The sequence below is a fragment of the Gobius niger genome (genome assembly GCF_951799975.1).
Source record: "Gobius niger genome assembly, chromosome: 5".
Taxonomy (NCBI): domain Eukaryota; kingdom Metazoa; phylum Chordata; class Actinopteri; order Gobiiformes; family Gobiidae; genus Gobius; species Gobius niger.
In genome coordinates this window covers 38,579,483-38,607,284 of record NC_136856.1, presented here as the reverse complement: position 1 = coordinate 38,607,284, position 27,802 = coordinate 38,579,483, and the positions used below count along the sequence as shown (strand labels likewise).

The 27,802-nt window shown below is 43.2% G+C and overlaps 2 protein-coding genes across 2 annotated transcripts in view; one reads left to right on the top strand and one right to left on the bottom strand.

The window, feature by feature from the left end:
* cenpp (centromere protein P) overlaps positions 1-27,802 on the top strand; it is a 128,731-nt gene that overhangs the window by 98,635 nt on the left and 2,294 nt on the right. The gene's annotated exons all lie outside the window — the stretch shown is intronic.
* ecm2 (extracellular matrix protein 2, female organ and adipocyte specific) lies at positions 198-27,802 on the bottom strand. The gene is made up of 13 exons (XM_079557070.1): positions 27,774-27,802; positions 19,562-19,671; positions 17,419-17,625; positions 13,645-13,787; positions 12,846-13,449; positions 12,576-12,776; positions 7,489-7,604; positions 7,278-7,413; positions 6,822-6,979; positions 6,440-6,579; positions 4,966-5,078; positions 3,100-3,313; positions 198-578 (listed from the first exon to the last, which is right to left on the bottom strand). Exons 2-13 carry the CDS (start codon positions 19,662-19,664, stop codon positions 383-385), a joined length of 2,331 nt encoding a protein of 776 aa, XP_079413196.1. The 5' UTR covers positions 19,665-19,671; positions 27,774-27,802; the 3' UTR covers positions 198-382.

Sequence of the window (27,802 nt, the reverse complement as noted above, 5' to 3'; positions counted from 1 at the left end):
GTGTAAATAACAAAACAGACATTAGAGCTGTACTTTCTCCGTCATTTTATGAAACGTCCTACTGTCAGGCTTTGGATCAGTTTCTTGCTGATTAAATCCAGAAACATCTCAGTTTTAAAGAAATCCCTCTTGCTGTGCGATTGTGAAATGACAGTTAGACAAACAACAGGCTGGAGATGGCTTTATTTTCCCTTTTTGTGGCCCAACGTCAGAAAATCTTTACATGTGACAGTGAAAGGCGTTTAGTTAAGTCGTCTGGTTCAGTGGAAGTGTTTAGCTTTATCCTACAGTGATTTCCTAGAGTCTTTACCCCATCAGTTCTCCATGTCTCCTCACTAGTTGCGGCTCTAGAGCCGAGGACGATGTGAAGTCCCAGCTCCGCTCACACATGATGTCTCCGCGGCTGTTTCTTGGCGCCGTGCTGCGGTTTGAGCACCACACTGGACAAGGCTCTGACACAGGAGAAGGCGGAGGGAGAGACGGTGTCCGGGTCGATGAAGTTATTGTCCAAACGCAGCGCCACCAAAGTGCCCTCTCCGTTCAGCCCTGGGTCACACAGGCTGTCCTCTGGGACCGTCCTGGAGCAGAACACAAGAGAGGGTCAGAAAAGTCACTCACAACCCGCTCTCCGTTTGCTTGGATCGTCCGATTGAACTGAAGTATTGTGAACGCCCAAAAAAACTAATCCTGGTCCAGCATTTGACCTGTGGATGCAACTTGACGAGAGAAGAAGAAAACCAGGAAGTGGCCGTCGAAACAATGATCGATATTGGGTCAAATGAGTCACGTACAGACGTGATGTCAGTAGGAGATGATCTTTCACCGTTTCTGGTGTCCACTTACAAAAACAACAAAGTCAGAAAGCTTAGCTCTGGCAAAATGAACCAAAAACATGTTGACTCTTGTGAGAGAAACAGGCCTTATTTTAGGATAAGAAGAAGCTAAATAGACAAACGTGATCATCATCAGTGCCTGGTTAATCCAGACAGACACCAGTGGTTTATCTATGTCTGTTGCCTTGGCGTTTGGCGCTTTCTGCTCGGCTCATTGCACTGCTTTTCCAAAGTGAAATAACATTATTGCACTTTGCTCCTGCCTTTGCTGCTGCTCTCGCTGAGCCCAGAGTAATTTATGGATATATTTGTAGAGATATACAAATTGAAATCTTTTGCTGAGTTTTTGACTCCTGTTTTATTGCGTGTTTTTCACTTTTTTGTAACCAATTTGTTTCTTTTTCATCGCTTTTTCATCACGTTTTTCATTTTTTTGTCATTTAATGCATTTTTATTCTCATTTACGCCTTGTTTTTGTTGCGCTTTTGGAGTTTTTTTTTCCATGAAGCTGTTAGATCTGGGTAAATCCAAACTAGAAAATATGCTTGGTTATGGGGTTCAAACTACGATGTTAAGGAGAAGAATGTATGTCCCCTGCAGTCTCTTAGATAAAGGTAAAATACGTAGAAATGCATCATGCGTCATGTTTGGGATATTTTTTTGTTTCAGTCTCACTCTAGTCCGAGATTAAACCTATTTCTTGCCTGTTTAATGGATTTGTCTCTGGCTTGGACCATGTGTCGTCCGTGAGTCTGTCCTTGAACATTTTCCTCTGAAATTATTTGCAAATTGCTGCTTTGAATCCTGTCCATGTCATTGAGAGACAGAACTATGTCCTTGGTGATCCACGGTTTGCTTTGGGGGTTCGAGTTTTCCTTGGTTTCACAGAGCGATACATCAGAGGCTCTGGTCTGGGCTCGCGGGTGTTGAATGGAGCGTGTTTGGGGCTGACTGCAGTGGAAACACAGGGAAATGGAGGAAATACAGTCCACAGCTGCTAAAGCCATCAGCCCCAAACAGGAGCTGAGACTCCAGACTCCGGAGGGGCCGTCTGGGGCACAGAACAGGCCGCTATTGTCTACAGGCCTGTATCACTGTGGCAGAGTGGTTAGCCTGTGTCTGACGCTCTGAGGTGACCCCTGTCTGCAGCTGCTCTCTTTGTCAGGATCAGGAAACTGCAGCTTCGCTTTGAACTATCGTCAGTCACCACATGACTCATGAGGATTGGGGAATGGCTTTGTTTGGACTTTCCCGTAGAGCTGGGCAATTATCGTCTACACGATCATATCCAAATCGCTGTTTGGAAGATATGAAAATTGACAGTATCGAGTTATTTCCAATGTCAAGAAATAAAAAAAGAAGAATGGAGGAAAAAATAGAGGAAAATTTACTAAATGGGGAGAATTGGGAAGTGTTTTTTGTTTCTGTCCATTATCTTTCTGAGCGACAAAGCGATGTTGCATATCTCTGATGTTTACAAAAATGAAAATACTATAAATATAGAGAGAGTTATTTTCATTATCGCCCAGTTCTAGTTTTCCATACTAGATTTAGCCTCAGGATTGTACAACAATTAGTTCAGGGCTCATTCTGCATCTGATTGGGTAATGGGTTAGGGTTAGTTACTGAGTCTGAAAATACCATAAACCATTAATGGATTTGTAAAATGTTGACAGCTACAGTATTTCAATCATTTGTTTGTTTCAGTTTTATTCATATGACATCACAACATTGTAAACAGCCCATAGTTTAAAATAGAGCCTGTGCAGCTAAGAATTCTATTGTGGAGACTACTGTAAGGGTCAAAATGCTAAATTCTGGACTTGGTTTATGGTTAATACCTCTATTCACATGAAACAAAGACTGTCCCACAGTCCAGCGTTTTCTCTCTCAACACACATGAGCTAAGGTCACGTGACGGTCTCAGAAAGGCATCCAAAAGTAGAGGCGATATTCAGAAAGATGAAAGGACTTTCAAAACATTTGTAACATCTCTTTCCAAAACTGTGTCCTTCCCATCGGCCTCTGCTCCAACTTACATTGTCACATGACACTCTAGAATGGTGTCATCAAATCTGCTCATTTCACTGACAGCAGGTGGTCTTGTTTATTCATGCTTAGTTGAGTTTTGGCTTAAGTCTGCCTTGTCTACTTCAGCACACTGTTGAAATGACTTACTCATTTTGTCAGCATTGGACTGGAACAAGTGGAGTGTCTTCTCTTTTTGATACATTTTGGTCTTTGTGAGTTCAAGGCCAGTCTTTACCTGATTTTGTTGTCGTCGAGCCGCAGGAAGTGCAGGTTGCTCATCTCGTTGATTCCCGACGGGACGTTGAGCAGCTGGTTATGGTCCAGACACAGCTCCACCATCGAGCCGTACGTCCCAAGGAAAGACTCGGGTTCGAAGCCCTCGCCGTCCAGTCTGTTGTAGGAGAGATACAGGTACTCCAGGCCTGGGGACATGTGCGCGAACACGTAACCTGCAGGAGACACACGAGAGACACGGCTTAGAACTCATTTAAGTCCTGATGCTGATTTATCCTGAACGTCTTAGTTTTAACTCTGTCAACTCTCTTTACGATGTTTATTCTGTGACGATTCGACGCTTTGAGCCGGAGATTTATCCAGGAAGTAACTCCAACATGGCTGTGTGGCTCCCGGGTCTTTCTCACGCTTATTCATTCACAAATACTGACATGTTTGGTATCCACGTGTAGCACGAAAGGCTGAGACCGAGATGACGCTGAATCCAAATATGGTCATTTCCTTTGTGGGAGACAGCAGCGGCTAAAGACGGGAGAAATATACACAGGGAGCATGTGCAGACAATAACATTAACAACATCTGCACTTTAGTCGCTCCATAAGACTTTACAGGCTCCACCCAACTACATTCACACAAGGAGTTTTACAGATCTGATTCCTGACACATTTAATGAGCTTTGAATAAAAAAAACATTTGATTATTTCAAGATTTTTCACTTATAACGAGTTTATTCAAAAACTAAGCCTGATCCAAAATCCCTCTGAGCAAATCTTTGGGACTAATATGTCACAAAATAAACCTCTAGATTTTGTCGTTTTGAAACAGAAAGCGCCTTACCTTTACACAAAAGCATAAAATGACAGGAGACTTGCAATACAAATTTTTTCATATTTATGTCATTAATCAAGAGCAGAATGTTCACATTGAAGTCTCTGCATTTATTTTTGCTCACTACTGACCTTCAGCGTCTCACCTCAATCTCTCGTTTAGTCTTTGAATCTGGTTTAGTGTAGGGCTGCAACTAACGATTATTTTGTGATCGATTAATCCATCAATTATTTTTACTACTTTATTTACTACTTTATTTTTATTATTAATCGAGTAATCGCTTGGCTGTGAATGGTGTAGGAAAATTTGCTGCTTGAAGATGTATTGGAGTAAACTAAAGGGAAATGTTTGTTGGAGGCTCTATTCATGAAATTTACAATGAACAAAATGTACACAGACCCTAACTATATAAACAAAGTAGGATTTCATAAAAAATACTACATTTTTATGTCATTTTTGCTCCATTTTTGTCTGTGTGAACCAGAAAACGATTAATCGATTACTAAAATAGTTGTCGACTATTTCAATAATCGATTAGTCGTCGATTAATCGATTAGTCGTTTCAGCCCTGGTTTAGTGTCAGTTTTTGATATAGAGATTCTCACACAGAGGATTGTGAGCTCAGACATGTTTAAATCTATCTTTTTTTCTCTTCCGTTCTGTGTGCGAGATGTTGTGGGTGAATAAAGCGTCCTGCAGCTCCACCTGCTGCTCGGAAAAATGCACAGTTTGCCCTTGCTGGCCAAGTACATGGTTTTCACAACTTAATAAAAAGCATTAAAAGTTATTAAATAATGCCTTAAATGACGTTAAACTGGAATTAAATTGACATTAATTGGACAAACAGGACATGGAGTCACTATTTTTACTACACAACTGAATTGAAAATACATAATGATCTCTTGCTTGAAAGCTTGAGCGTTTCTGAATCTTAAGAAATGAAATGTGCATGCTTTTGTTGGAGCACTAGTGGAGGTGTGGGCCCCAGAGGACACGGCAGGTCCAGGACACGTGGCGGTCTGTGGTCCGCCGCTTGTACCTGGGATCCTCTCGATGCGGTTTCCCACCAGCACCAGATGAACCAGACACTGAGGCAGGAACGATGGAACCAGGTGCAGATCGTTATGGGACAGGTCCAACGACTCCAGGGACCTGCAAGGACGATACGCAGACAGTTATCTTAGAGTGACCACCTGCCCCTCTTTTGGTCACGACGCACAGACTTTTAGACCTTTGTCCCCCCGTCCCACTTATTTGGATAATGTCCCACTTTTCCAATAGTGCTGATTCAGTGCTGTAAATGTAAATTTGATTTCCCCACGTCTATCCGTCCATGTGGTGTATGTATCCAGGTGTGAGCGCAACCACCTGTGCTTGAAAATCAGTAAGACGAAGGAGATGCTGATCGACTTCACGAGGAAGCCACTACCGCACACACCGCTGAACATCCAGGGGGAGGACATTGAGGAGGTGGACAGTTTCAAGTACCTGGGTGTTCACCTCAACAATAAACTGGACTGGTCCCACAACACCAACGCCCTGTACAAGAAGGGCCAAAGTCGCCTTCACCTTCTGAGGAGACTGAGGTCGTTCGGAGTGAGCAGGCCTCTGCTCAGGACTTTTTATGACTCTGTGGTGGCCTCTGCTCTCCACTACGCTGCCGTGTGCTGGGCCCCGGGCAGCACAGAGCGGGACAAGAACAGACTGAACAAGCTGGTCAGGAGGGCCAGCTCCGTCCTGGGCTGCCCCCTGGACTCTGTGGAGGAGGTGAGGGACAGGAGGGTGTTAGCCAAGCTCACCTCCATCATGGACAACACCTCCCACCCACTGCACGGGACTGTAGAAGAGCTGAGCAGCTCTCTCAGTGGCAGACTGAGACACCCTCAGTGCAGGACGGAGCGCTACCGCAAAGCCTTCATCCCCACTGCTGTCAGACTGTACAATAAGACTGTGAAGTAACGCCGACTGTAACAAGTGAATTTCTCCTTTGTGAGATCAATAAAGGTTTATCTTATCTTATCTTATGTCCCACGTCATCATTGACTTGTCCCACTCTCACTGCGATCAGAGGTGCTCATGCGACTGCCCAACCAATTCAAGACAGATGCCATCTCCCCACAAAGGAGGAAATGACCATATTTGGATTACAGCGTCATCTCACTCAAAGTCTTTCGCTCAAATGTGTGTGAATGCTGTAGGGATGGGCCGAGAGAATGTTTTTTAAAATGTTTCAATGTGTAAATCACTTATTTTTTCTTAAATGTGCTTAACAAGAATATATCCGCTTCATCTTCTCTAAGGTTTTTCTTCTTGTTTGCCGTCTATGAAAGTATTTGTGTTGAATTCTCTGTTTAAAATCTGAACAGCTGCTGTTGACTCCTTGGGGGTCATTTACTAAGCATTTTAACATGTATAAACACGCTACACACGGTAGAATGTATTAAAGTGGAGCAAAAAGCAAGTGCTGGCTGCAGCGCAAACTTTTTGGTTTTATTTAGTAATCAAAGCAGTACCTGTGGTGTATCCAGGCCATTGGGGCGATGCGCGTCTCCTCCAGTCGGTTGTTCCTCAGTGAGATTAAAGTCAGACTCTGAGTTTGGTTAAAAACAGTTTCAGAAATCTCCTCGATCCTGTTGTGCTCCAGATACAGCTCCTGAAAACACAGACATACAGACACTCGCTACAAACTCCTGTCCATTTAAACCCATGGGCCTGAAAATCTGAGAACTAGAGTCAGACATTCAGGACAGAAACATAAAACTATGGACTGGAGTTAGTCAGAGGAAATGTGTGAAGAAACCTGTCCTTGAAAACCACTGGGGCGACCCGTCAGGCTCAGGAGCAGAGGGAGGCTATTGTACATGTTGAAAGCTGATGTGCAGAGTGGTCTCACACCTGCAGAGTGGGGGGTAGTCCCTGAGGCACAGCTCTGAAGTGGTTCCTGCCCAGTCTGAGGTACAGCAGCTCCAACAAGTGGCTGAATGCACCGTGGGCCACGCTGCCTTCACTGAGCTGGTTCCCCTCCAGCTCCAGAGTCACCAGGCCGTTCAGACCTGTAACCACAGGCATGGGTCAATGGGGAATCTCTGTTGAACATTACGGTAAAGTTCAATTGGACAACCTTATCGAAGCAGCAGAAAAGGAAAACTTCCACGACATGGAGAATAAAAAGTCGCATGATATTGGGCCATGCAATACACAATAATATATTAAGTAGCCATGTGCTCCAGGTGGTGGAAAAGAATACAATAGAACTGGAAAGGCCTCAGTTAGTGTTACGCTGAAAACAGATCTCCATGTAAACCAAACAAGTTTCCACTAAACAGGTAATACTGTAACTCTGGTGTAGACCTTTGAGGCTGGTCTCCTGGATTTCCTGCAGATGGTTCTCGTTGATCTTCAGCTCCTGTAAAGTGGAGGGCAGTCCAGACGGAACAGTCTCCAGTAGGTTCCCGTCCAAGTACAGCCGTGTCAGGAACTTCAGCCTCTAAGACCCAAACACGAGAGCGTAACCATGTGGAGAAGACAAACATGGCGGCGGGCGCAGCAGTCAGCGCCTCACCCTGAAGGCATGTGGGTGGATCCCCGCTGTCGTCAGTCTGTTCTTCTTCAGATTGATCCACTCCAGGTTCAGGATCCCATTGAAGGCCTCAGCCGGGATACTGCTTATGTTGTTACCTACAGAGAATAGGATAAACATGCTTTTCAGTCACGTGGCTTTTGTGGTTATGGCTGTTGTTGTTTGCAGACTTAATGTTATTGCATTTGGGAATTAAAAGGTGTTATATTTGACTCTCTGCTGTTTGTTGAAGCCATGTTGTAATCCAGCTTTAAAAATGTGGCGTGAGCAAATCAAGGAAAAAAAACAGGATTTGCCCAAACTTAATGAAGTGCAATACTGCTACATATCGGACTTTGATGATGGAAAGATGGTTAAAAACTCCAGATTAAGACTGAGCGGTGATGAAACTATTTTTGCAAACCAAAATAGGCAAGAATGTGCTGCAAACATCTAAAATTAGGTTAGATTTTTGTCTTCAACGACAAAAGTGCAGAAAAAAAAAGACTTGATTGCCTTTCTTGAGAGACTATGTTTTATTTTTATTTTTACCAGCAGTTTTAGCAACTTTTTTTCTTGACATCGAGATAAACTCGATATTGTAAATTTGTGTATCTTTCAGACAGTTATTTTCTTGTAGACGATATATTGCCCAGCTCTTCTCAGGAGTAAAATAAAACATTTTGTATTTCTCATGATGACCTCGATCCATGCTGTGAATGAACCTAAAGCCAAAACCACGCCTCGTTTTGATTTTCTTTAGCTTACATTCATGCTCCATCTTTTAGCTGCTTCTTTCCTGTAGTTTTTGGCTTGACACCTTAGAATAATTTAGAAAACCTGATCAAAAGGTTTTGGATTCGTCCACAGTGTTTTCCTTGCGGCTCACAAAACTTTCATCGCTGCTCTGTTGTTCCACTCAATAATGTATATTCCAGTGTTTCCCATCAGAGAGCACCGGCCAAAATACTACAGTGTTTCATTTTACTGAAAATAGCTGACAAATAAAACCAGGCAAAGCCGTGTGCTGCGTCATATGTTTACGTGCTGCTCGTACATCGGCGAGAAATGTCAGCGGTAAACTGTAGCTTCTAAAAGTCTTACGGTTAACCTCTTATAATCGTGCTAATCGTAAAAACGGTTGATCTCTGACATCCCTGTGTGCGTCAGTGGTGGGCAATTACTTTTTAGAAGGGGCCTGAATGAACATGAATAACCTGAATTGAGTTCCAGGTCCGCACCAACAGTAATTTAAAGTCTTGAACTTAATTCTGCTCAAGTTTCTCCCATTGCAAAAATACACTTAATTATATCTGTAGCTCGCTTGTTGGTAATTGTAAATATTGTATAATACATAAAAGAAAAAAAATAACAGAACTGGTAACATTAACAAACAGGCATCAGTGGGTTGAAAAGGTATCTTTACCCCTTTAGCTTTTTGACATTTTGCCAGGTTATGGTGCGCAAATATAAATGTATATAATTGAAATTTTATGTGAAAGCAGACTAAGTTAACTTTTGTTTTATATAAAAAAAATAACTGAAAAGTGGGGTTTGCAAAAGTATCTATACCCCCTGAGTTAATACTTTGTGGAACCACATTTTGCTGCAAAACAGCTCAAGCTCAGTTAGATAAGATGGAGAGCGCTTGTGAACCGCAGTTTTCAGATCTTTCCACAGATTCTCGATTGGATCTAGGTCTGGACTTTTACTTGATCTTTCTAACACATGGATATGTTTCGTTTTGAACCATTCCATTTTTGCCCTGATTTTATGTTAAAGGAATAGGCCACCGTTTTTACATACTAAGATATGTTCTTACTTCACTTTAGACGTGTTAATATATCCCCGTCTGGTCTTTGTCCGTGCGCTCTGTCACGCAAACGGAGCACATACGCAGCCTCTCCCACATGTCACATAGCTCCGAAAAAGCTCACGATAGAAGCTACCAAGCTCTTCCACGTGTTCCCTATTTAAATAAAGTTACGTGAAGTGTTTTCATGCGAAGTATATTTACCCAGAAATGTAACGTGTCGATTTTATAAGCAAATAAAAAGGGGGACTATATTGTGAGGCGTAATGATACGAGGAGTAAAACGTCCGCGCAGTAGCTCCTAAAGGTTATTGCCGGAAGTGAGCGGGGGGAGTCTTTAGGAGTTACTACGTGGACGCTGTGCTCCTCGTATCTTTATGCCTCACAATATAGTCCCCCTTTTTATTTGCTTATAAAATCGACATGCTACATTTCTGGGTAAATATACTTCGCATGAAAATACTTCACATAACTTTATTTAAATAGGGAACACGTGGAAGAGCTTGGTAGCTTCTAACGTGAGCTTTTTCGGAGCTATGTGACATGTGGGAGAGGCTGCGTATGTGCTCCGTTTGCGTGACAGAGCGCGCAGACAAAGACCAGACGGGGATATATTAAGTCGACTAAAGTGAGCTAAGAACATATCTTAGTATGTAAAAACGGTGGCCTATTCCTTTAAGGGTCATTGTCTTGCTGAATGGTGAACCTGCAACCCAGTTTCAAGTCTTTTGCAGACTCAAACATGTTTTCATCCAAGATCCAAGTGTTTGACCCCATCTATCTTACCATCAACTCGAACCATCTTCCCTGTCCCTGCTGAAGAAAAGCCCCCCCAGAGCCTGATGCTCCACCACCATGTCTGACAGTGGGGATGGTGTTTTCAGGGCTACATAACATTTTGCATTTAGGCCAAAAAGTTCCATTTTGGTCTCATCTGACCAAAGCACCTTCTTCCACATATTTGCTGTATCCCCCATGTGGCTTCTGGCAAACAGAAAACGGGACTTCTTATTGTTTTCTTTTAAAAATGCCACTCTGCCATAAAGGCCAGATTTGTGCAGTGTACGACTAATATTTGTTCTGTGGACAGTTTCCCCAACCTGAGCTGTAGCTCTCTGCAGTTCTTCCAGGGTCATCATAGGCTTCTTGGTCACACTTCTGGGTCAGTGCTGTCCTTGTTCGGTCAGTAAGTTTAGGAGGAGGTTTGCAGTGATGCCAGACTCTTTCTATCCCTGGATGGTGAATTAAACTGTACTTTGAGAGATGTTCAAAGCTTTATACTTCTCAATAACCTTATCTCTGACCTGTCTGGTGTGTTCTTGGACTTCATGATGCTTCTGCTCCACAATAGTCTCTAACAGACTCTGAGACCATCACAGAGCAGCTGTATTTGAACTGACCTTAGATTACACACAGGTAGACTCAATTTAGTCATTGGGTCAACATGTGATCATTCAGAAATCATCAGGCAACTTCTGAAGGCAAGTGGTTTCACTAAAAGGAAAGGGGTATAGATACTTTTGCACATCACACTTTTCAGATTTGATTCATAAAAAAAAGTTCATGTATAAATTTCATTTCACTTCAGGATTGTGTGTCACTTAGTGCGCGTCTTTCAAGTCAAATTTCAAGTAATTATCTATGTATGTGGTCCATATATGGCAAAATGTTGAAAAGTTAAAAGGGGTACGGATATTTTTTCAATTAGGATCGTTCTTCTCATTGCTCCTTTTCATTCAAACTGCATTGACGTAGCAGTTTTGATGTATATATTTGTGACCACAGGAGGTGGCACCTGGCTCCTTATTTAGCTATAAAGTTATTATAATTCTTTGTCTTGTAAAAAAAATACTAACTGAGAGTGAGCCTCTGTAAGCACCCAAGTAGCTTCTAGAGCAGATGACCACATGACAATGGAGTGGCAGCTGCGGTGGCAAGACCTTTACTAGGGGTGGCAGCTGCCCCCCCGTGCCACCCCTCGAGATCTGCCCCTGGCAGATCCCACCTCTCTCTGCAGTCTCTGAGGGACAATAGGGCTCATTTAGATGAGCCATGCTTTACAGAGAAAGCTGTGCCATCAAAATGTGCCATCAATTTTTTTTTAAAGTTTGCAAACAGATAATATATAAATAAACGTCTCTTGCATAAATCCACTTCCCATATAGCCTACCTCTACAGCAGGTATCTCCAACCAGTAGCTCGAGAGCTACCAGTAGCTCGCCAAAGACTTTATGCTTGATAACTCAAATTTTAGATGCATTTTATGTTTGTTCTGAACATGCTGAACACAATCTGTGAACAGTAGGTTCAATATAGTAAAGTATAAGGACTAAACTCAAGTCACTTTCTTTGAAATACCATTTTGGCAAGTAATTCTTCTGGGTCCACCTAAGTAGCATTTTTCACAAGTGTTTTTGAACATAAGTCGCTCTCCAATGTTTATTGTGTAAAAGTAGCTTGTCGGGTAAAAAAGGTTGGAGACCCCTAACATAGAGCCTACCTCTACAGCCCAAGGGCCAAAAACAACTGACACATGCACAATGACTACTAGCAACATATCCCAACACACACACACTTGACCAGAGGGAAAGAAGAACACACACACGGTCATTAGTGCCACGGACAATGACTACGTTATATTGTCCGTAACCTGCACACAAAGCTTAGGACCAAAAACAAAACGCAAACAAATCCAAATAACTGACTTGAGAATGAACTGAATGAAATACATAAATAAGTGAAAAAAACTGCAAATATAAAATATAGAGCCATTTGAGCCAACTCTGGCACGGGATGGGAATGGTGCCTATACGCAATGTACACAAAAAAGAAAAAAAGTCATATAAATTATGGAAAGAGAGTAGAGGGCCGGGCATGGTGGGCTGGATACAGCCCTCGGCCTGCAGTTTTCCCACCCAGGTAGGTGCACTTGGGAAATTTGTCCTCTGTATTTGACCCATCCTTTGATGCCGCTGGGGAGACTGGTCAATGCAGCGAGTGGGGACCCATCTCATGTCCCTCTCTCATGTCATCTCCCAGGCTGATGGTCAGAATCACCTGCTAGAGGATTAACCTATTGTGCTTGTTTTTCATTGATGGGGGAAACCGGAGCACTCGGAAACTCCACCCAGAAAGGCTCACATGGCCCCGGAATCCTACCCGGGATCTTCTTTCTGTTAGGCAAGAGCCGTCGTTCAAGAGTCTGATGCCGAAAAGGGGCCTTAGACACACAGGCTTAAGTTCATGAAGTAAACCGCCGCTGCTGTTGGACACTGACCTTCGAGGCTCAGCGACTTCAGCTCTGGGATGGACAGAGGAGGGAAGTGCAGCAGTTGGGCGTTTTCACATGAGACAGTGACGTCAGAGATATCGCAGCCCGGAGGGAGTCCACCGCGGTCATAGTCCAAGTCTAGACCCTCAAAGACCTCCTCCAGACCCTCATCATGGCCTTTGGACGCCTCCGAGTCCGGATCAGAGTCTAGAGTTGGGAGCAGAAGGAGAAATAACACAATAACTAATGAAAGCAGGTGTCTAACCCGGGCCTTACCGTCCAGTGGGTGCTGGGCTCTGGGCGGTGTGGGGATCGGAGCAGGTGCAGTCATTTCTACTTCTTTGTTAGTTTTCATCTCGAACACATCGCCACGGAGCCAGACTTCCTCCGCCGCCTTACGAAGCTCCACCGCTTCTTCCTGTCCAATTAGCTCCGCCTCCTTCTGTCCCCACAGCTCCGCCTCTTCCTGTCCACGCAGCTCCGCCTCTTCCTGTCCCCTCAGCTCCGTCTCTTTCTGTCCCCACAGCTCCGCCTCTTCCTGTCCCCACAGCTCCGCCTCTTCCTGTCCCCTCAGCTCCGCCTCTTCCCGTCCCCTCAGCTCCGCCTCTTCCTGTCCCCTCAGCTCCGTCTCTTCCCGTCCCCGCAGCTCCGCCTCGTCCTGTCCCCGCAGCTCCGCCTCTTCCTGTCCCCTCAGCTCCGTCTCTTTCTGTCCCCACAGCTCCGCCTCTTCCTGTCCCCTCAGCTCCGCCTCTTCCCGTCCCCTCAGCTCCGCCTCTTCCCGTCCCCTCAGCTCCGCCTCTTCCCGTCCCCTCAGCTCCGCCTCTTCCTGTCCCCTCAGCTCCGCCTCCATCTGCTTCAATTTCTTTTGTTCATTTTTCACCTGAAAATTGAAAACACATTTTTTAGAGATCTTAAAAGATGCTCTTGGTTTGCATCAGGGTTTTGTCAACATTAAGGTTCTAAATCTGTGATATATGAATAAATAAACGCGAGTAATCCTGTTTTTGCATTAAAAAGCATTAAATGTGGCTTGCTGCTGCCTGTGTAGACCCTGTGCAGAGAAGTTCAACCAGACCTGATTCCTGAGCGCCTGCTCCTCTCTCCGCCGCTGTTTCTCTTGTCGTTTTCTCTTCTTTTGCCTTCGAGCCTCGTCTTTCCTCTTCTGCTGCTGTTCCCACTTCTCCACCACGTCGTTGGGAAGGCTCTGCTTGCTGAACGCTGTGTACATCATCAATTTAAAGGAGAATTATGCAACTTTTAATATGATCAAAACAACAACTGTGAGTTACACTGTCCACAGAGACAGAGCGCATAGTAGAGATAAAACAAAAACAGGGGCATGAGTCACGCTGCAGATGGCTGTCACTCAAACGGGAGCGCATCACGTGACCGCGAGTTTACAGTGGAGAATAAACGCTTGATGCTTTGTTTTGCTACTGCGCCGCTGAAGAACCTTTGAAATCGCTTATGGATCAGGAAACGAGGAGAAGAAACTATCATGAGGCTTTACTTCTACCACGTCATGGACGACTCTTTCTGTAAAACTACACAGAGTCTGGACTAAAGTGGAGCAGCAAGTACCTGATGCTACAAGAAGTTGCTCTCCTCAGGTCAGTAAGATGCTGTGTCTTATTTTGGTTTTACAATGGCTTCATGTTGATTCATTATTTTCATCACGTTTGTGTGTCACATATGTGCTTGGGCACGGCTATTGTGCCGCATTTGTAGCTGTGATCAGTGGCGTAGCAAGGGCACCAAGGGGCCCCAAGCAGGAATGTCGGTAGGGTCCCTCTGGTGGCTGCTCAGTGTGCGGTGCACTGGGAGAGAGGACGTCATTTGGGCAGGAGCGGGTCACCAGACAACTCCCATAATGCAGTTCTCTGCATAAGTTTCCCTCAGAACAGAAGGCTGAGGTTCTTTAGGTCATGAAGGGAGTTACAATAAACTGGTTTCACTATTCGAAACATAATCTGGTGGAGCCGTGAGTAAAAAAGTCTGTCCACTGCTCATTATAAGTAAACATTAGGGAACCATGGTCGACTCTGTACTTGTGAACTCCAGGGTACGGACTTGCAGGTGCAGACTCGGAGAACGGGCTTGAGGCTTTTTCAGCGTCTAGAACGAGTGGAAATTTTTGTCAATTTCACATTGTTTTTACAAATGAAGCTTCTGCGCAAATTCAACCTGGAAGACATACCAGCTGCATTCATCCATCGCCTCATCACCGGCAGCCCCTCTAATCATCCAGTCACAGACCCAGCTCAAGCCGCACCTCCACGTCAGCCAATCACTGCAGTGCTCGTCCCTACTCCGGCCACTCATCGCTCATGATCCCCTACCTCAGCCTCCCGGTCACTCACTCATCGTTTCCCAGCAATGCTTACGACCCTCCTCCACCCCTTCTCCGCCCGGCCTCTCCTCGGCTCTGTTTGTCGCCGACTGGTCTCTCTGGCTCTCATTCATCAACGCCGTGCAACTCTTTCATTCATTAATATAAAATCTTCCGCTGGGGTCTGAGCCCCAATTACGATTCGTGGTCGTGCAATAAAACTTTCTTAATGCCTCTCTGTCTTTTCAGGTTGTATTATATCCTACATAAACAATGTAGTGTAGTAGTGTAAATTAATTAAAAATATCTATCGGATGTGCAAATTGAAACAATAATAATATTTTTAAAAATAGGTCCAATATTATTTATTTATTTGTTTGGGGGTTGGAAATTATTCGGAAAAAATGAACAAACAATTTAAACTTTAAAATATGACACTGTTTTTGAAGTTCCCATATGAAGATTTGTCTGCAGTGCCCCTTTAGTAGAATGCATTTGTCCTCAATCACCTGCTGATCATTTTAAGAAAATTAAAACATGACCAAGTTGTTTCAACACATGTGTTCAGAAAACCATCTTGAGCAGGAGACACTTCTAAAGACTGTTAAACCGGTCACATCTCCGCATTTATTTACATGTGCACAATCAGCTGTTGTTCAGCTGGAGGCTCGGTGCGCTCAGAGGAGGGGCCGCAGGCGGGGGCTCGCGGTGATCCACATGCTCAAAGCCAAACGGATTGTGGGAAATATAGCTGCCGGAGAATGATCTCTGATGCATTCTCGGTAAAACGGGCGGAGCATCCGGGGATTTACAGCGGACTTGCTGAGAAGCGAACTTTGAATTGGAACAGGACTTGGGCCTCACGTGATGACGTTTCACAAGTCCCCGAGCCACAAGTACGCACTCACAAGTACACACTCACTAAAGCATGCAGCAGGATGGGGATGAACAGCGCCACACTGCATTGGTGGAGAGATGATGTAACTGCATCACCAAAATCATTAGCAAGACTGTGTATATCAAGCGTTTACTGCAGGCTTCTGAATGTCAGGTTGGTTCATGGGGGCCCCTGCCTGCCTTGCCTTATGGCAAGCTACGCCTCTGGCAGTGATCAAATACAAGAAGTGATAGGCCAGGTGACATCTAAACAAAACATGCCAATGATACTTTTACCCTATAAAAGTAAACATTCAACAAAACACAGCCGACTTTGTGTGGCATTTATGGATAAGAATGCACTGTATGTTGTAAGCCAACAATGCAAGGACAAAAAAATACGTACGCTTTGTAACCCGACCCACACGCATCCGAAGTTTGCGTATTTTTGAGGTACCCGACCGAATCCGCGCGTTGACCCACGCATCACTAGCGCATAGCGATGGTCGGGGTTTAGTACAGAAATGTCTGACCTACCACTTTTTGGCTCACCATATCCTTCTAACATTTTTTTGGTTGTTGCCATTTTTAAGACAAAACGTGGCTTCTACTGGACCAGGGGTGTTTTGTTTGTGCAGATTTCCAATCAATATCTCGTTTTTTTTTTTCATCTGAGTCATGAAATACAAACTCTAAGGTGCCCAAAAGTACAATGCATGATCTCGGACAGTGAAGAGGAGTTAAGTTCCTGTGTGAGTCCCAGCTGCAGCCTCTCATCTCCCTCTGCTCCACTATTAGCTCCTCTCCTGCTCCTAATAACCGTCTGTTCTCCTCTGTCTGTAATCCTGGCAGCAGCGTGTGGCCTCCTGTTATCGTCCGCTCCCTCTGTCATCTCCCCATCAGCCTCTGTGTGTTCAGTCTGTGGGCATCAGACCCACTTCAGCCCCACTATAGTCCCGGTTTCAGACGTGTTATTGTCCCCTGAGTCTGACCCAGGTCTCCTCTATCTTTGTGTGAACCCTCTCATCTTCCCGTAGACTCTACATTAGTCTGTCTGATCCTCGGAGTCACACCAGTCGTTAAAAGGTATACGTTGTCCCTCTGCTGCAGAAGTCTGGTTCAGTCACTGCACTGTCTTCTCTGTCCTTTCCCCGAGTCCAAGCTCATATCTGTAACCCCCGCATGAGAAAATGTTTGAAACAGTTTTATATATAAACCAGATTCACTTTCACATTTATTAGTCCTAAAAATGTAGCGGAAAAAGGCAAAATCCTGGAGGGACTGATCAATAATACGTCTCCCACACAAGGGCATGTTTTGTTTTTTTCAGTGGACCAATGTCGTTCCTTCCCGTGCCTCTGACTGTATATGAACACATGATGTTGTGCTTCCTGCTTGTTCTCCATATGGACAAAGCACAGACTTGCTTCTTTGGCCGTGAATTTAAATAATATGAGGCTCTGAACTTTTTTTTGTCCCTTCTTTTACTTTTTAGTTATTTTTAAGGAGTCGTCCAAAATATCTGCAGATTTTAGCCACAACTTAAGTTTTAGTTTTGATTAATTCACAAAAATACAATACAACCCCCTAGAGCCCTGTGGCATCATGGGGGATGTAGTTAGAGCGCCCTCTGTTGGCTCTGACCTGCTTCTGCGTTGAACACTGGGTCCAGCTCCGTCTTGAACATCTCTAAAACTCTGTCCTCTGCCTCTGGCCTAAGGGCGCCGCTGTCCTGGGTCTGCGGACCAATGGGATCACTCGGCGGAGGCTCCGGACCAATCAGGACACGCGGGGGAGGGACCAGTTTGAGCTTCAGAGGCTTGTGTCGCTTCTCCTTCGGTTTGGAGTCTCCTGAAAGACACAACTTGACACTGTCAGAGTAATAAAACAGCCCAAACTCTCGCTTTACCAGGTTTATTTTCTGGCGTTTTGCCGCTTTGAGCCGAGGATTTATCCAGGAAGGAACTCCAACATGGCTCCCTGGTCTTTCTCACGCTTATTCATTCATTATTCATCAATACTGACATGTTTGGTATCCACGTGTAGCACGAAAGGCTGTGACCGAGATGACTCTGTAATCCAAATATGGTCATTTCCTTTCTGGGAGACAGCATTGGCTAAAGACGGGACAAATATACACAGGCGCATGTGCAGACAGAGGGACTAAACTTTAGGGCCGCTTTCATTCCTACATCTGCACTTTAGTCGCTCCTACAGGCTCCACTCAACTTCATTTGGAAGTAGTTGAAGTTTGGAAGTAGTTGAAGTATTTCACACAAGGATTTTTACAGATCTAATTCCTGACAGATTTATTGAGCTTTGAACCCAAAAAAACCCCCAAAGATCCAAAATCCCTATGGAACTAATATGTCACAAAATAAAACCACACACCTGGCTCTGAACATTATTTACATTTTATCGCTGATAGTATCATAGCCTAGTCTTATTTCTATGTGAGGATTTAAAAATGAAGAATACTTGCAAGACATTTTGCCTTCAAATGGCCATCTCTTTTTTTCCCTTTTCACCTGCAGAGTCTCGCCTTAATCTGCCTCTTGTCTTACTCATAATCCAGGTTTTTTTTCCTTCTTTCTCACCAAAGAGCTCTAGGAAGTGTTGAGTAGCGCTGCAAATGTCTCCAAACATATGTCATGATCCTTTGTTGTTGCCCATGACTCACTGGCAGATGTTCCAAAGGGAAATCCGATGGTCACCAGGTGAATCTGTGGTGCTGGATCCCTCTTGCCCCGTCCTTCACTGTCTGCGGGTGAGACCTGTCAGAAGCAGTGCCTGGAGAGCTCCGTCTGCATGAAGCTGCTGGATTATCCTCCTGTGCATGTTAGAAGCTGCTGACGCTGATAATGTGACAGTTTGTTGGAGGTTATCAGCGTGTATTAGGGGGTACTCGGCTGCAGTTTGTTTCAGAGGAAGTTGTTTTGTAGAAATCTGGCCCTGAGGACTTCGACATGAAAGAGGAGAGTCCTGTGTTTAAACCTGACTCAGAGCTTTACTGATCTGCACCTGCTGCACCTGCCCAGACCTGCCCCTGGTACAGACTATAATACAATAATGCACATCTCTAATAAACATCAGCCCGGGCCTGCCCTCAGCAGCATGCACTTAAGTGATAGTACTATAATGTATCGCAGTAATTCAACATCAGCTCTGGCTCCACAACAACAGTTTGGTGCAAACTCTTCTCAGCGCTACAACAAACAAACACGAGCCGGTGGATGTGGGCTCATCTCCGTGGATCATTAAGCTGTAGCATCTTTACAGTCGGTTGTGATGTAAATATGAGGCTGATTTTCAAGAGAACTCTTTTATGAAAGCTGAACGGGGGAAAGAGAGAGCGCCACGTTTATCTGAGAACGATTCAAACTAAGGATGTTTTTTCCATAAAATGCCCCTTCGTTTCTTGCAGATGTGTATCTTGTTGCTGCATGAAGCTGAAATAAAATGTTTTAGAAGTTTATCCGCAGCTTAAAGCTCAACTGCATGAAAAATAAAACAGGCTACATATGAAATGTTCGTCCAAATCGTTAGTACGTTTATTCAAGTAATGAGATCAAGTAGTTTTACTCAAGGACACACATTTAAAAATGAGGTCACTTTAAATGTAGAACCTGAGTCTACAAACACATCTCATTACCTTCATCGGTTTCTGAACAGCCCAGACTGTGCTACTCTCTCCCCTGTTTGTCCTCCAGCCTCTGTCTGTGGAGGAGGCGCAGCAGCTCTACCCTGAGCTCCTCTGCTCCCTCCCGTAAACCATAGCGTTCCTCACCGTCTGGTTTCCTCTTGCCGTGTTTCCGTTCCTTGTCCTTAGCGTGGGTTTGGTCCAGACTCAGAGTCAGGAGCAGCAGCAGCACCAGCCCTCGCCACCTCATGTTAGATCTGACAAACACAGAGCAGGGGACGTTCCTCAGTTAAACCTGTGACTGTGACCCATACATGGGGCCCATATGTGGCTATTGTAAACATCATCAGATCCCTGTGTTTAACCTCTAACCCCCACATGACCCCAACACATTTTCTACAGTTTGGTATTACCCGAATCTAAAAAAAAAACAAAAAAATGGCAAAAGAGTGCCACAAATATGCCAGAAAAGCAACAATAACACGATAACAAAGCGAAAAACGAGTGATTAAAACATTACATTTTTAAAGTGATGAAGAAAGTGACAAGATAGCAACAAAAAATTACCCAAAAAGCCATTCAGAGAGATGAGAACTCGACAGAAACACTTCCAAGATGTACCAAAAACGCAGCAAAAGGGCAAGCAAAAACTCGCTGGAAAAGCAACAATAACACAATACAAAAAGTGACAGAAACATGACTAAAGAGTGACGACAAAGCAACAAAAGAGCGGCAAAAAGTGACACAAACACTTACAAAATGCGGCAAAAAAGTGGTGACAGCGCAACAGAAAAAGTTGTGATCAGTTTCTTAGGTCTTAGCTTTCAAATGAGGCGTTACACTGGCCCGTAGGCTGTGAGCTCCTGTTTTAGCTTTAGGTGGAAACGCACTCGGTTACGGCGGGGGTTAAGAGGTTAAAATGAGCCGTCAGCCTCCTCGGCCTCAGGAGCAGACAAACATCGGTCACTCTTCCACAGATTTGATGTTGTCGACTTTAGTGTCGAATCTCAGAGCCATAAGAGACAGAGACTCACTGTTTTTTGTTTTGGAATCTACTGATTTTTGGCATTAAGAAACGGTTTATTCTGGTTGGTTGTTCTGCCGACTGAAATGGTCATATCTGCAGTGACCCATGAAGGTCACATGACTGTCTCTCATAAAGGCGTCCCAAAGTGGAGAGGCAGGTTTGTGAATCCAGTCACTTCAGCAAAACATTTGGATATTTCTTTCCAAAACTGTGTTGATGAGTCGAATCGGCCGCTATGTCGCGACTAAAATGAAAATCTCAATATTTTTGGGGACTTTCTCTCTTCATTTACTCCACTTTCTCATAGATTATCGTTCGACAAAAACAAAAACTATTTTTGTCAATTTTTTCCCTCATTGTTTCCCCTTTTTTTCTCATTTTCCTCCAATGTTTTCCTTACTCATTTTTTAATGATAATGAAAAATGGTGAAAGCGCAACAAGCGACCCACAAGCAACAAAAAACAACTAAAAACGCTTAACGCAACAACAAAAAGTGACAACAATGTGGATAAAAAGTAGATCAGCTCTGTAGGTCTTAGCTTTCAAATCAGCCGTTGCACTGGCCGAGGCTGTAAGCTCCGGTTGAGAAGCTTTTAAGATTTGGGTAAAGCTGGAGTGAGATAAAAGCAGCTCTTACCTGAGAGTGTCCGCTGCAGGTGTGATGTTTCTGTGGCGTGCTGTGAGTAAGAGGCAGAGGGGGCGGGGGGAGTGTGTGTGTGTGTGTGTGTGTGTGTGTGTGTGTGTGTGTGTGTGTGTGTGTGTGTGTGTGTGTGTGTGTGTGTGGGGGGGGGGGGTCTGTGTGTGACTGAGCTTTAATGTTTGGCCCTCGCTCTGTCATTACTGACTCACACCTGTCTGTGTCTGACCAGGACCTGACCAAGACCAAAAGCTATAATAATATAATAATAAAATCGACTAGCACATTTTCTCCAGTTCTGCTTTACCCAAATCTAAAAGATCCCAGTCTGTAGGTCAGAGTAAATGCTCAGTTGAAAGCTAAGACCAACAAAACGGATCTAGACGGATCCTTTTCTCTGCATTGTTGCCGTGTTGTCATCAGTTTTTGATTGTTTTTTTCTTTCTTTCATCTCATCTTTGGCACTTTATTATTGCTTTAGTCACATTCTTGTGTTTTTTATTGCGTTTTAGTCACATTGTTGTTGGTCTTTTGTCACTTATTCGTGGCATTTTTAATGTGTTTGTCATCATGTCATTTTTGTTCCTTTTTTGTTGAACTTTTCGTCTCGTTTTTGACACTATTTCGATTTTTTTTCCAAGAAGCTTTTAGATTTGGGCAACCCGTAGATAAATGATATTTAATTGCGATTAATTAATTACAAAGGCCATAATTAAATCCATAAAACCTTTGAATGGAGTCCCACCTCTAGTTTGCATACACTCACACAGGAACTAGCGTGTCCCATGACCTGTGGGCCGGATTAGGTCACGGAATCATCCTTTCACTGTGGAGCGCTTTGGGATTGTCCAAAAAAAAAAAAAAAAAGCAGATTGTCTCATCGCTCGTATTGTAAGGCAGGTTTGTGACATAAATGTGAGGAGATTTTCATGAAATAAGCCGTGTTTGAGATTCGCCTGGAGAACTTGAGAGCGACGCGATTAGGATGTTTTTGTTTCCTGTAAAACACCTCTTTGCCTCTTGTAGATTTGTGTGTTGTTGCTGATGAAGCTGAAATGTAATAACTGAGCACCGTGATGAGCAACACCAATTTTTAGAAGTTGATCTGCAGCTCGACTGCATGAAAAGTAAAACACAGGCTGTACTTAAATATTGAATTGTAATATTTGTCCAAAAAAATTATTAGGTTTTTTGTCATTAGTTACATCGTTCGACTAGTTTTACTGTTCAACTTTATCAAAATACAAAGAAATCTCATTCAGCTGCAGTTGAAATATGTGCAGATTTGTGTATATGTGGTGTAAATAATGAGGATGTATTAGATTTGTTTTAATCCAGATTGACACTCTCTTGTCTTTAAAGAAAAGCCTGAGCTGGAACCCCAGAGAGGTCAGGACAGCTCTCAGAGAGCTGCAGGAATCCTCATTTGTTCTATGATCTCAACTTTAAGTTCATTAACCTCTCAACTCCCACCTGAACACCGCACCTTACCCAAAAGCTTAAAAAACAATGAAACAACAATCAAAATATTGACAAAAGCCAGGATGAAAACGCAGCAAAAAACCTCTAAAACATGACAAACAAGTGACAGAAAAGGGGACACAAAAATGCGGCGACCATGTTAGAAAAATGCCTTTTGTAGGTGTTACTCTGTTGCTCTCCAGTGGAGACGCTTGTAGATTTGGGTAAAGCTGAACACTGGGTTCAGGCGAGGGGTCAGATGTAAAGTTTATTAAAGTGTCCACATTTCCCCTGAGCCTCGTCTCGCTCCTCTCTGCTCCACACTCAAACATTCCTCCACATTTTTCTGTCCTCTATTGAAAACACACGCTGTTCAAGCCCCGCCCCCTCAGCGGGAGAGGCCAATGGGACGACAGAGTTCCAGACAGGGAGAGAGAGGGAGGGAGGGAGGGAGAGTTGGGAGCCCAGGCGCTGATGGAGAATCAGATCTAAATCAACCTTGTTTCTCTGTGGACAGTTTGAGACCAGACGCTGCTGGTGAACAGGAACAAACATCAACCCCTTAACCAACTCAGCTTTACCCAAATCTAAAAGGTAGCAGACTACAGGCCAGAGTAGCGCCTCATTTGAAAGCTAAGACCTACTAAACTCATCTAAATGGATCTTTTTCCTCACGTTGTTGCTGGCTTTGGTCACTTTTTGGTCTCAGTAAACATGAAGTACAATGAAATAAGTATTCAAGACTTTAGAACATGGTGCACATGGATGACCAAGTGACAAGTGACCAAAACCAACAAACAAGTGACCAAAACCAACAAACAAGTCACCAAAACCAACAAACAAGTCACCAAAACCAACAAACAAGTCACCAAAACCAACAAGCAAGTGACCAAAACCAACAAACAAGTGACCAAAACCAACAAGCAAGTGACCGAAACCAACAAACAAGTGACCAAAACCAACAAACAAGTGGCCAAAACCAACAAACAAGTGACCAAAACCAACAAACAAGTGACCAAAACCAACAAACAAGTGACCAAAACCAACAAACAAGTGACCAAAACGAACAAAAAGTGACCAAAACCAACAAACAAGTGACCAAAACCAACAAACAAGTGACCAAAACCAACAAGCAAGTGACCGAAACCAACGAACAAGTGACCAAAACCAACAAACAAGTGACCAAAACCAACAAACAAGTGACCAAAACCAACAAACAAGTGGCCAAAACCAACAAGCAAGTGACCAAAACCAACAAACAAGTGGCCAAAACCAACAAACAAGTGACCAAAACCAACAAACAAGTGACCAAAACCAACAAACAAGTGACCAAAAGCAACAAACAAGTGACCAAAACCAACAAACAAGTGACCAAAACCAACAAACAAGTGACCAAAAGCAACAAACAAGTGACCAAAACCAACAAACAAGTGACCAAAACCAACAAACAAGTGACCAAAAGCAACAAACAAGTCACCAAAACCAACAAACAAGTGACCAAAACCAACAAACAAGTGACCAAAACCAACAAACAAGTGACCGAAACCAACGAACAAGTGACCAAAACCAACAAACAAGTGACCGAAACCAACGAACAAGTGACCGAAACCAACAAACAAGTGACCAAAACCAACAAGCAAGTGACCGAAACCAACGAACAAGTGACCAAAACCAACAAACAAGTGACCAAAACCAACAAGCAAGTGACCAAAACCAACAAACAAGTGACCAAAACCAACAAGCAAGTGACCGAAACCAACAAACAAGTGACCAAAACCAACAAACAAGTGGCCAAAACCAACAAACAAGTGACCAAAACCAACAAACAAGTGACCAAAACCAACAAACAAGTGACCAAAACCAACAAACAAGTGACCAAAACCAACAAACAAGTGACCAAAAGCAACAAACAAGTGACCAAAACCAACAAACAAGTGACCAAAACCAACAAACAAGTGACCAAAAGCAACAAACAAGTCACCAAAACCAACAAACAAGTGACCAAAACCAACAAACAAGTGACCAAAACCAACAAACAAGTGACCGAAACCAACGAACAAGTGACCAAAACCAACAAACAAGTGACCGAAACCAACGAACAAGTGACCGAAACCAACAAACAAGTGACCAAAACCAACAAACAAGTGACCAAAACCAACAAACAAGTGACCAAAACCAACAAAGAAGTCACCAAAACCAACAAACAAGTGACCAAAACCAACAAACAAGTGACCAAAACCACCAAACAAGTGACCAAAACCACCAAACAAGTGACCAAAACCAACAAACAAGTGACCAAAACCACCAAACAAGTGACCAAAACCAACAAACAAGTGACCAAAACCAACAAACAAGTGACCAAAACCAACAAACAAGTGACCTAAAGCAACAAACAAGTGACTAAAACCAACAAACAAGTGACCAAAACCAACAAACAAGTCACCAAAACCAACAAACAAGTGACCAAAACCAACAAACAAGTGACCAAAAGCAACAAACAAGTGACCAAAAGCAACAAACAAGTGACCAAAACCAACAAACAAGTGACCAAAAGCAACAAACAAGTGACCAAAAGCAACAAACAAGTGACCAAAAGCAACAAACAAGTGACCAAAACCAACAAACAAGTGACCAAAACCAACAAACAAGTGACCAAAACCAACAAACAAGTGACCTAAACCAACAAACAAGTGACCAAAACCAACAAACAAGTGACCAAAACCAACAAACAAGTGACCAAAAGCAACAAACAAGTGACCAAAACCAACAAACAAGTGACCAAAAGCAACAAACAAGTGACCAAAAGCAACAAACAAGTGACCAAAACCAACAAACAAGTGACCAAAACCAACAAACAAGTGACTAAAACCAACAAACAAGTGACCAAAACCAACAAACAAGTGACCAAAAGCAACAAACAAGTGACCAAAACCAACAAACAAGTGACCAAAACCAACAAACAAGTGACCAAAAGCAACAAACAAGTGACCAAAACCAACAAACAAGTGACCAAAACCAACAAACAAGTGACCAAAAGCAACAAACAAGTGACCAAAACCAACAAACAAGTGACCAAAACCAACAAACAAGTGACCAAAACCAACAAACAAGTGACTAAAACCAACAAACAAGTGACCAAAACCAACAAACAAGTGACCAAAAGCAACAAACAAGTGACCAAAACCAACAAACAAGTGACCAAAACCAACAAACAAGTGACCAAAAGCAACAAACAAGTGACCAAAACCAACAAACAAGTGACCAAAACCAACAAACAAGTGACCAAAAGCAACAAACAAGTGACCAAAACCAACAAACAAGTGACCAAAACCAACAAACAAGTGACCAAAACCAACAAACAAGTGACCAAAAGCAACAAACAAGTGACCAAAACCAACAAACAAGTGACCAAAAGCAACAAACAAGTGACCAAAACCAACAAACAAGTGACCAAAACCAACGAACAAGTGACCAAAACCAACAAACAAGTGACCAAAACCAACAAACAAGTGACTAAAACCAACAAACAAGTGACCAAAACCAACAAGCAAGTGACCGAAACCAACAAGCAAGTGACCGAAACCAACGAACAAGTGACCAAAACCAACAAACAAGTGACCAAAACCAACAAGCAAGTGACCGAAACCAACGAACAAGTGACCAAAACCAACAAACAAGTGACCAAAACCAACAAACAAGTGACCAAAACCAACAAACAAGTGACCAAAACCAACAAACAAGTCACCAAAACCAACAAACAAGTGACCAAAAGCAACAAACAAGTGACCAAAACCAACAAACAAGTGACCAAAAGCAACAAACAAGTGACCAAAACCAACAAACAAGTCACCAAAACCACCAAACAAGTGACCAAAACCAACAAACAAGTGACCTAAAGCAACAAACAAGTGACTAAAACCAACAAACAAGTCACCAAAACCAACAAACAAGTCACCAAAACCAACAAACAAGTGACCAAAACCAACAAACAAGTGACCAAAAGCAACAAACAAGTGACCAAAAGCAACAAACAAGTGACCTAAAGCAACAAACAAGTGACTAAAACCAACAAACAAGTGACCAAAACCAACAAACAAGTCACCAAAACCAACAAACAAGTGACCAAAACCAACAAACAAGTGACCAAAAGCAACAAGCAAGTGACCAAAACCAACAAACAAGTGACCAAAACCAACAAACAAGTCACCAAAACCAACAAACAAGTGACCAAAACCAACAAACAAGTGACCAAAAGCAACAAACAAGTGACCAAAAGCAACAAACAAGTGACCAAAACCAACAAACAAGTGACCAAAACCAACAAACAAGTGACCAAAACCAACAAACAAGTGACCAAAAGCAACAAACAAGTGACCAAAAGCAACAAACAAGTGACCAAAACGTGAACACGCAAAAAACACTTCAGAAATGTGACGACAAAGGGCCGGCAATGTGACAAAAAGGTTGGGGTCAGTTTTGTAGGTCTTAGCTTTTCTTAGCCTATTATCTATTAGCTCTGCAGTCAAAAAGCTTTTAGATTTGGGTAAAGCTGAGCTGGAGAAAATGTGCACCACAAGGTGGGGGGTTAGGGGTTAAGTACATGTATTAGTTCTACTTCAGTCAAAATATTTCAAAGTAACAATTAATTGGCCACTATACCCACCTCTGAGTAAAGTGTAAAGAACAAAATATTTACTCAAGTGTAAAAAAGTACTTGTTACTTGAGTGACAGCTCAGTTACTCTCTGTGAGTAAAGTCCAGTTCACGTTTCAGTTGTGACAAAAATGATGAGAAACAAAATAATGACATAATGTGGAAAATTGTAATATTGTCAAAGCAAATGAAAATAAATCATTATGAAGAATGAAGTAAATAAAACACAAACAAATGTATTTTCAGAATCAAAATGAAGATGAAATACTTAGTGTCACAAGTTCTTCTTTACTCAAGTAAGAAACAAATACTTCATTTTAACATTGCTCATGTAGAAGTAAAAGTACTGTATGAAAAGATGCAATGACTTGAAAAAGTTCCTTGTGTACTTGTAGTACTTGAGTAAATGTAACTGAGTAGCAGGTCTGTCATGTTGTAAAGAGTCTGTAGGAGCTGTTCCAGTGAACAAAGTCCACACTGAGATGTGACCGACACATGCCCTGCACGGCCTGCTGTGACTGGTCAGAGAACAGCGCCCCCCAGAGGCTCCACAGAGTCAGATTCAAAAGTGCTGCTCTACCTGCTCTCGGTGCTCCAGGCTCCTCTGCA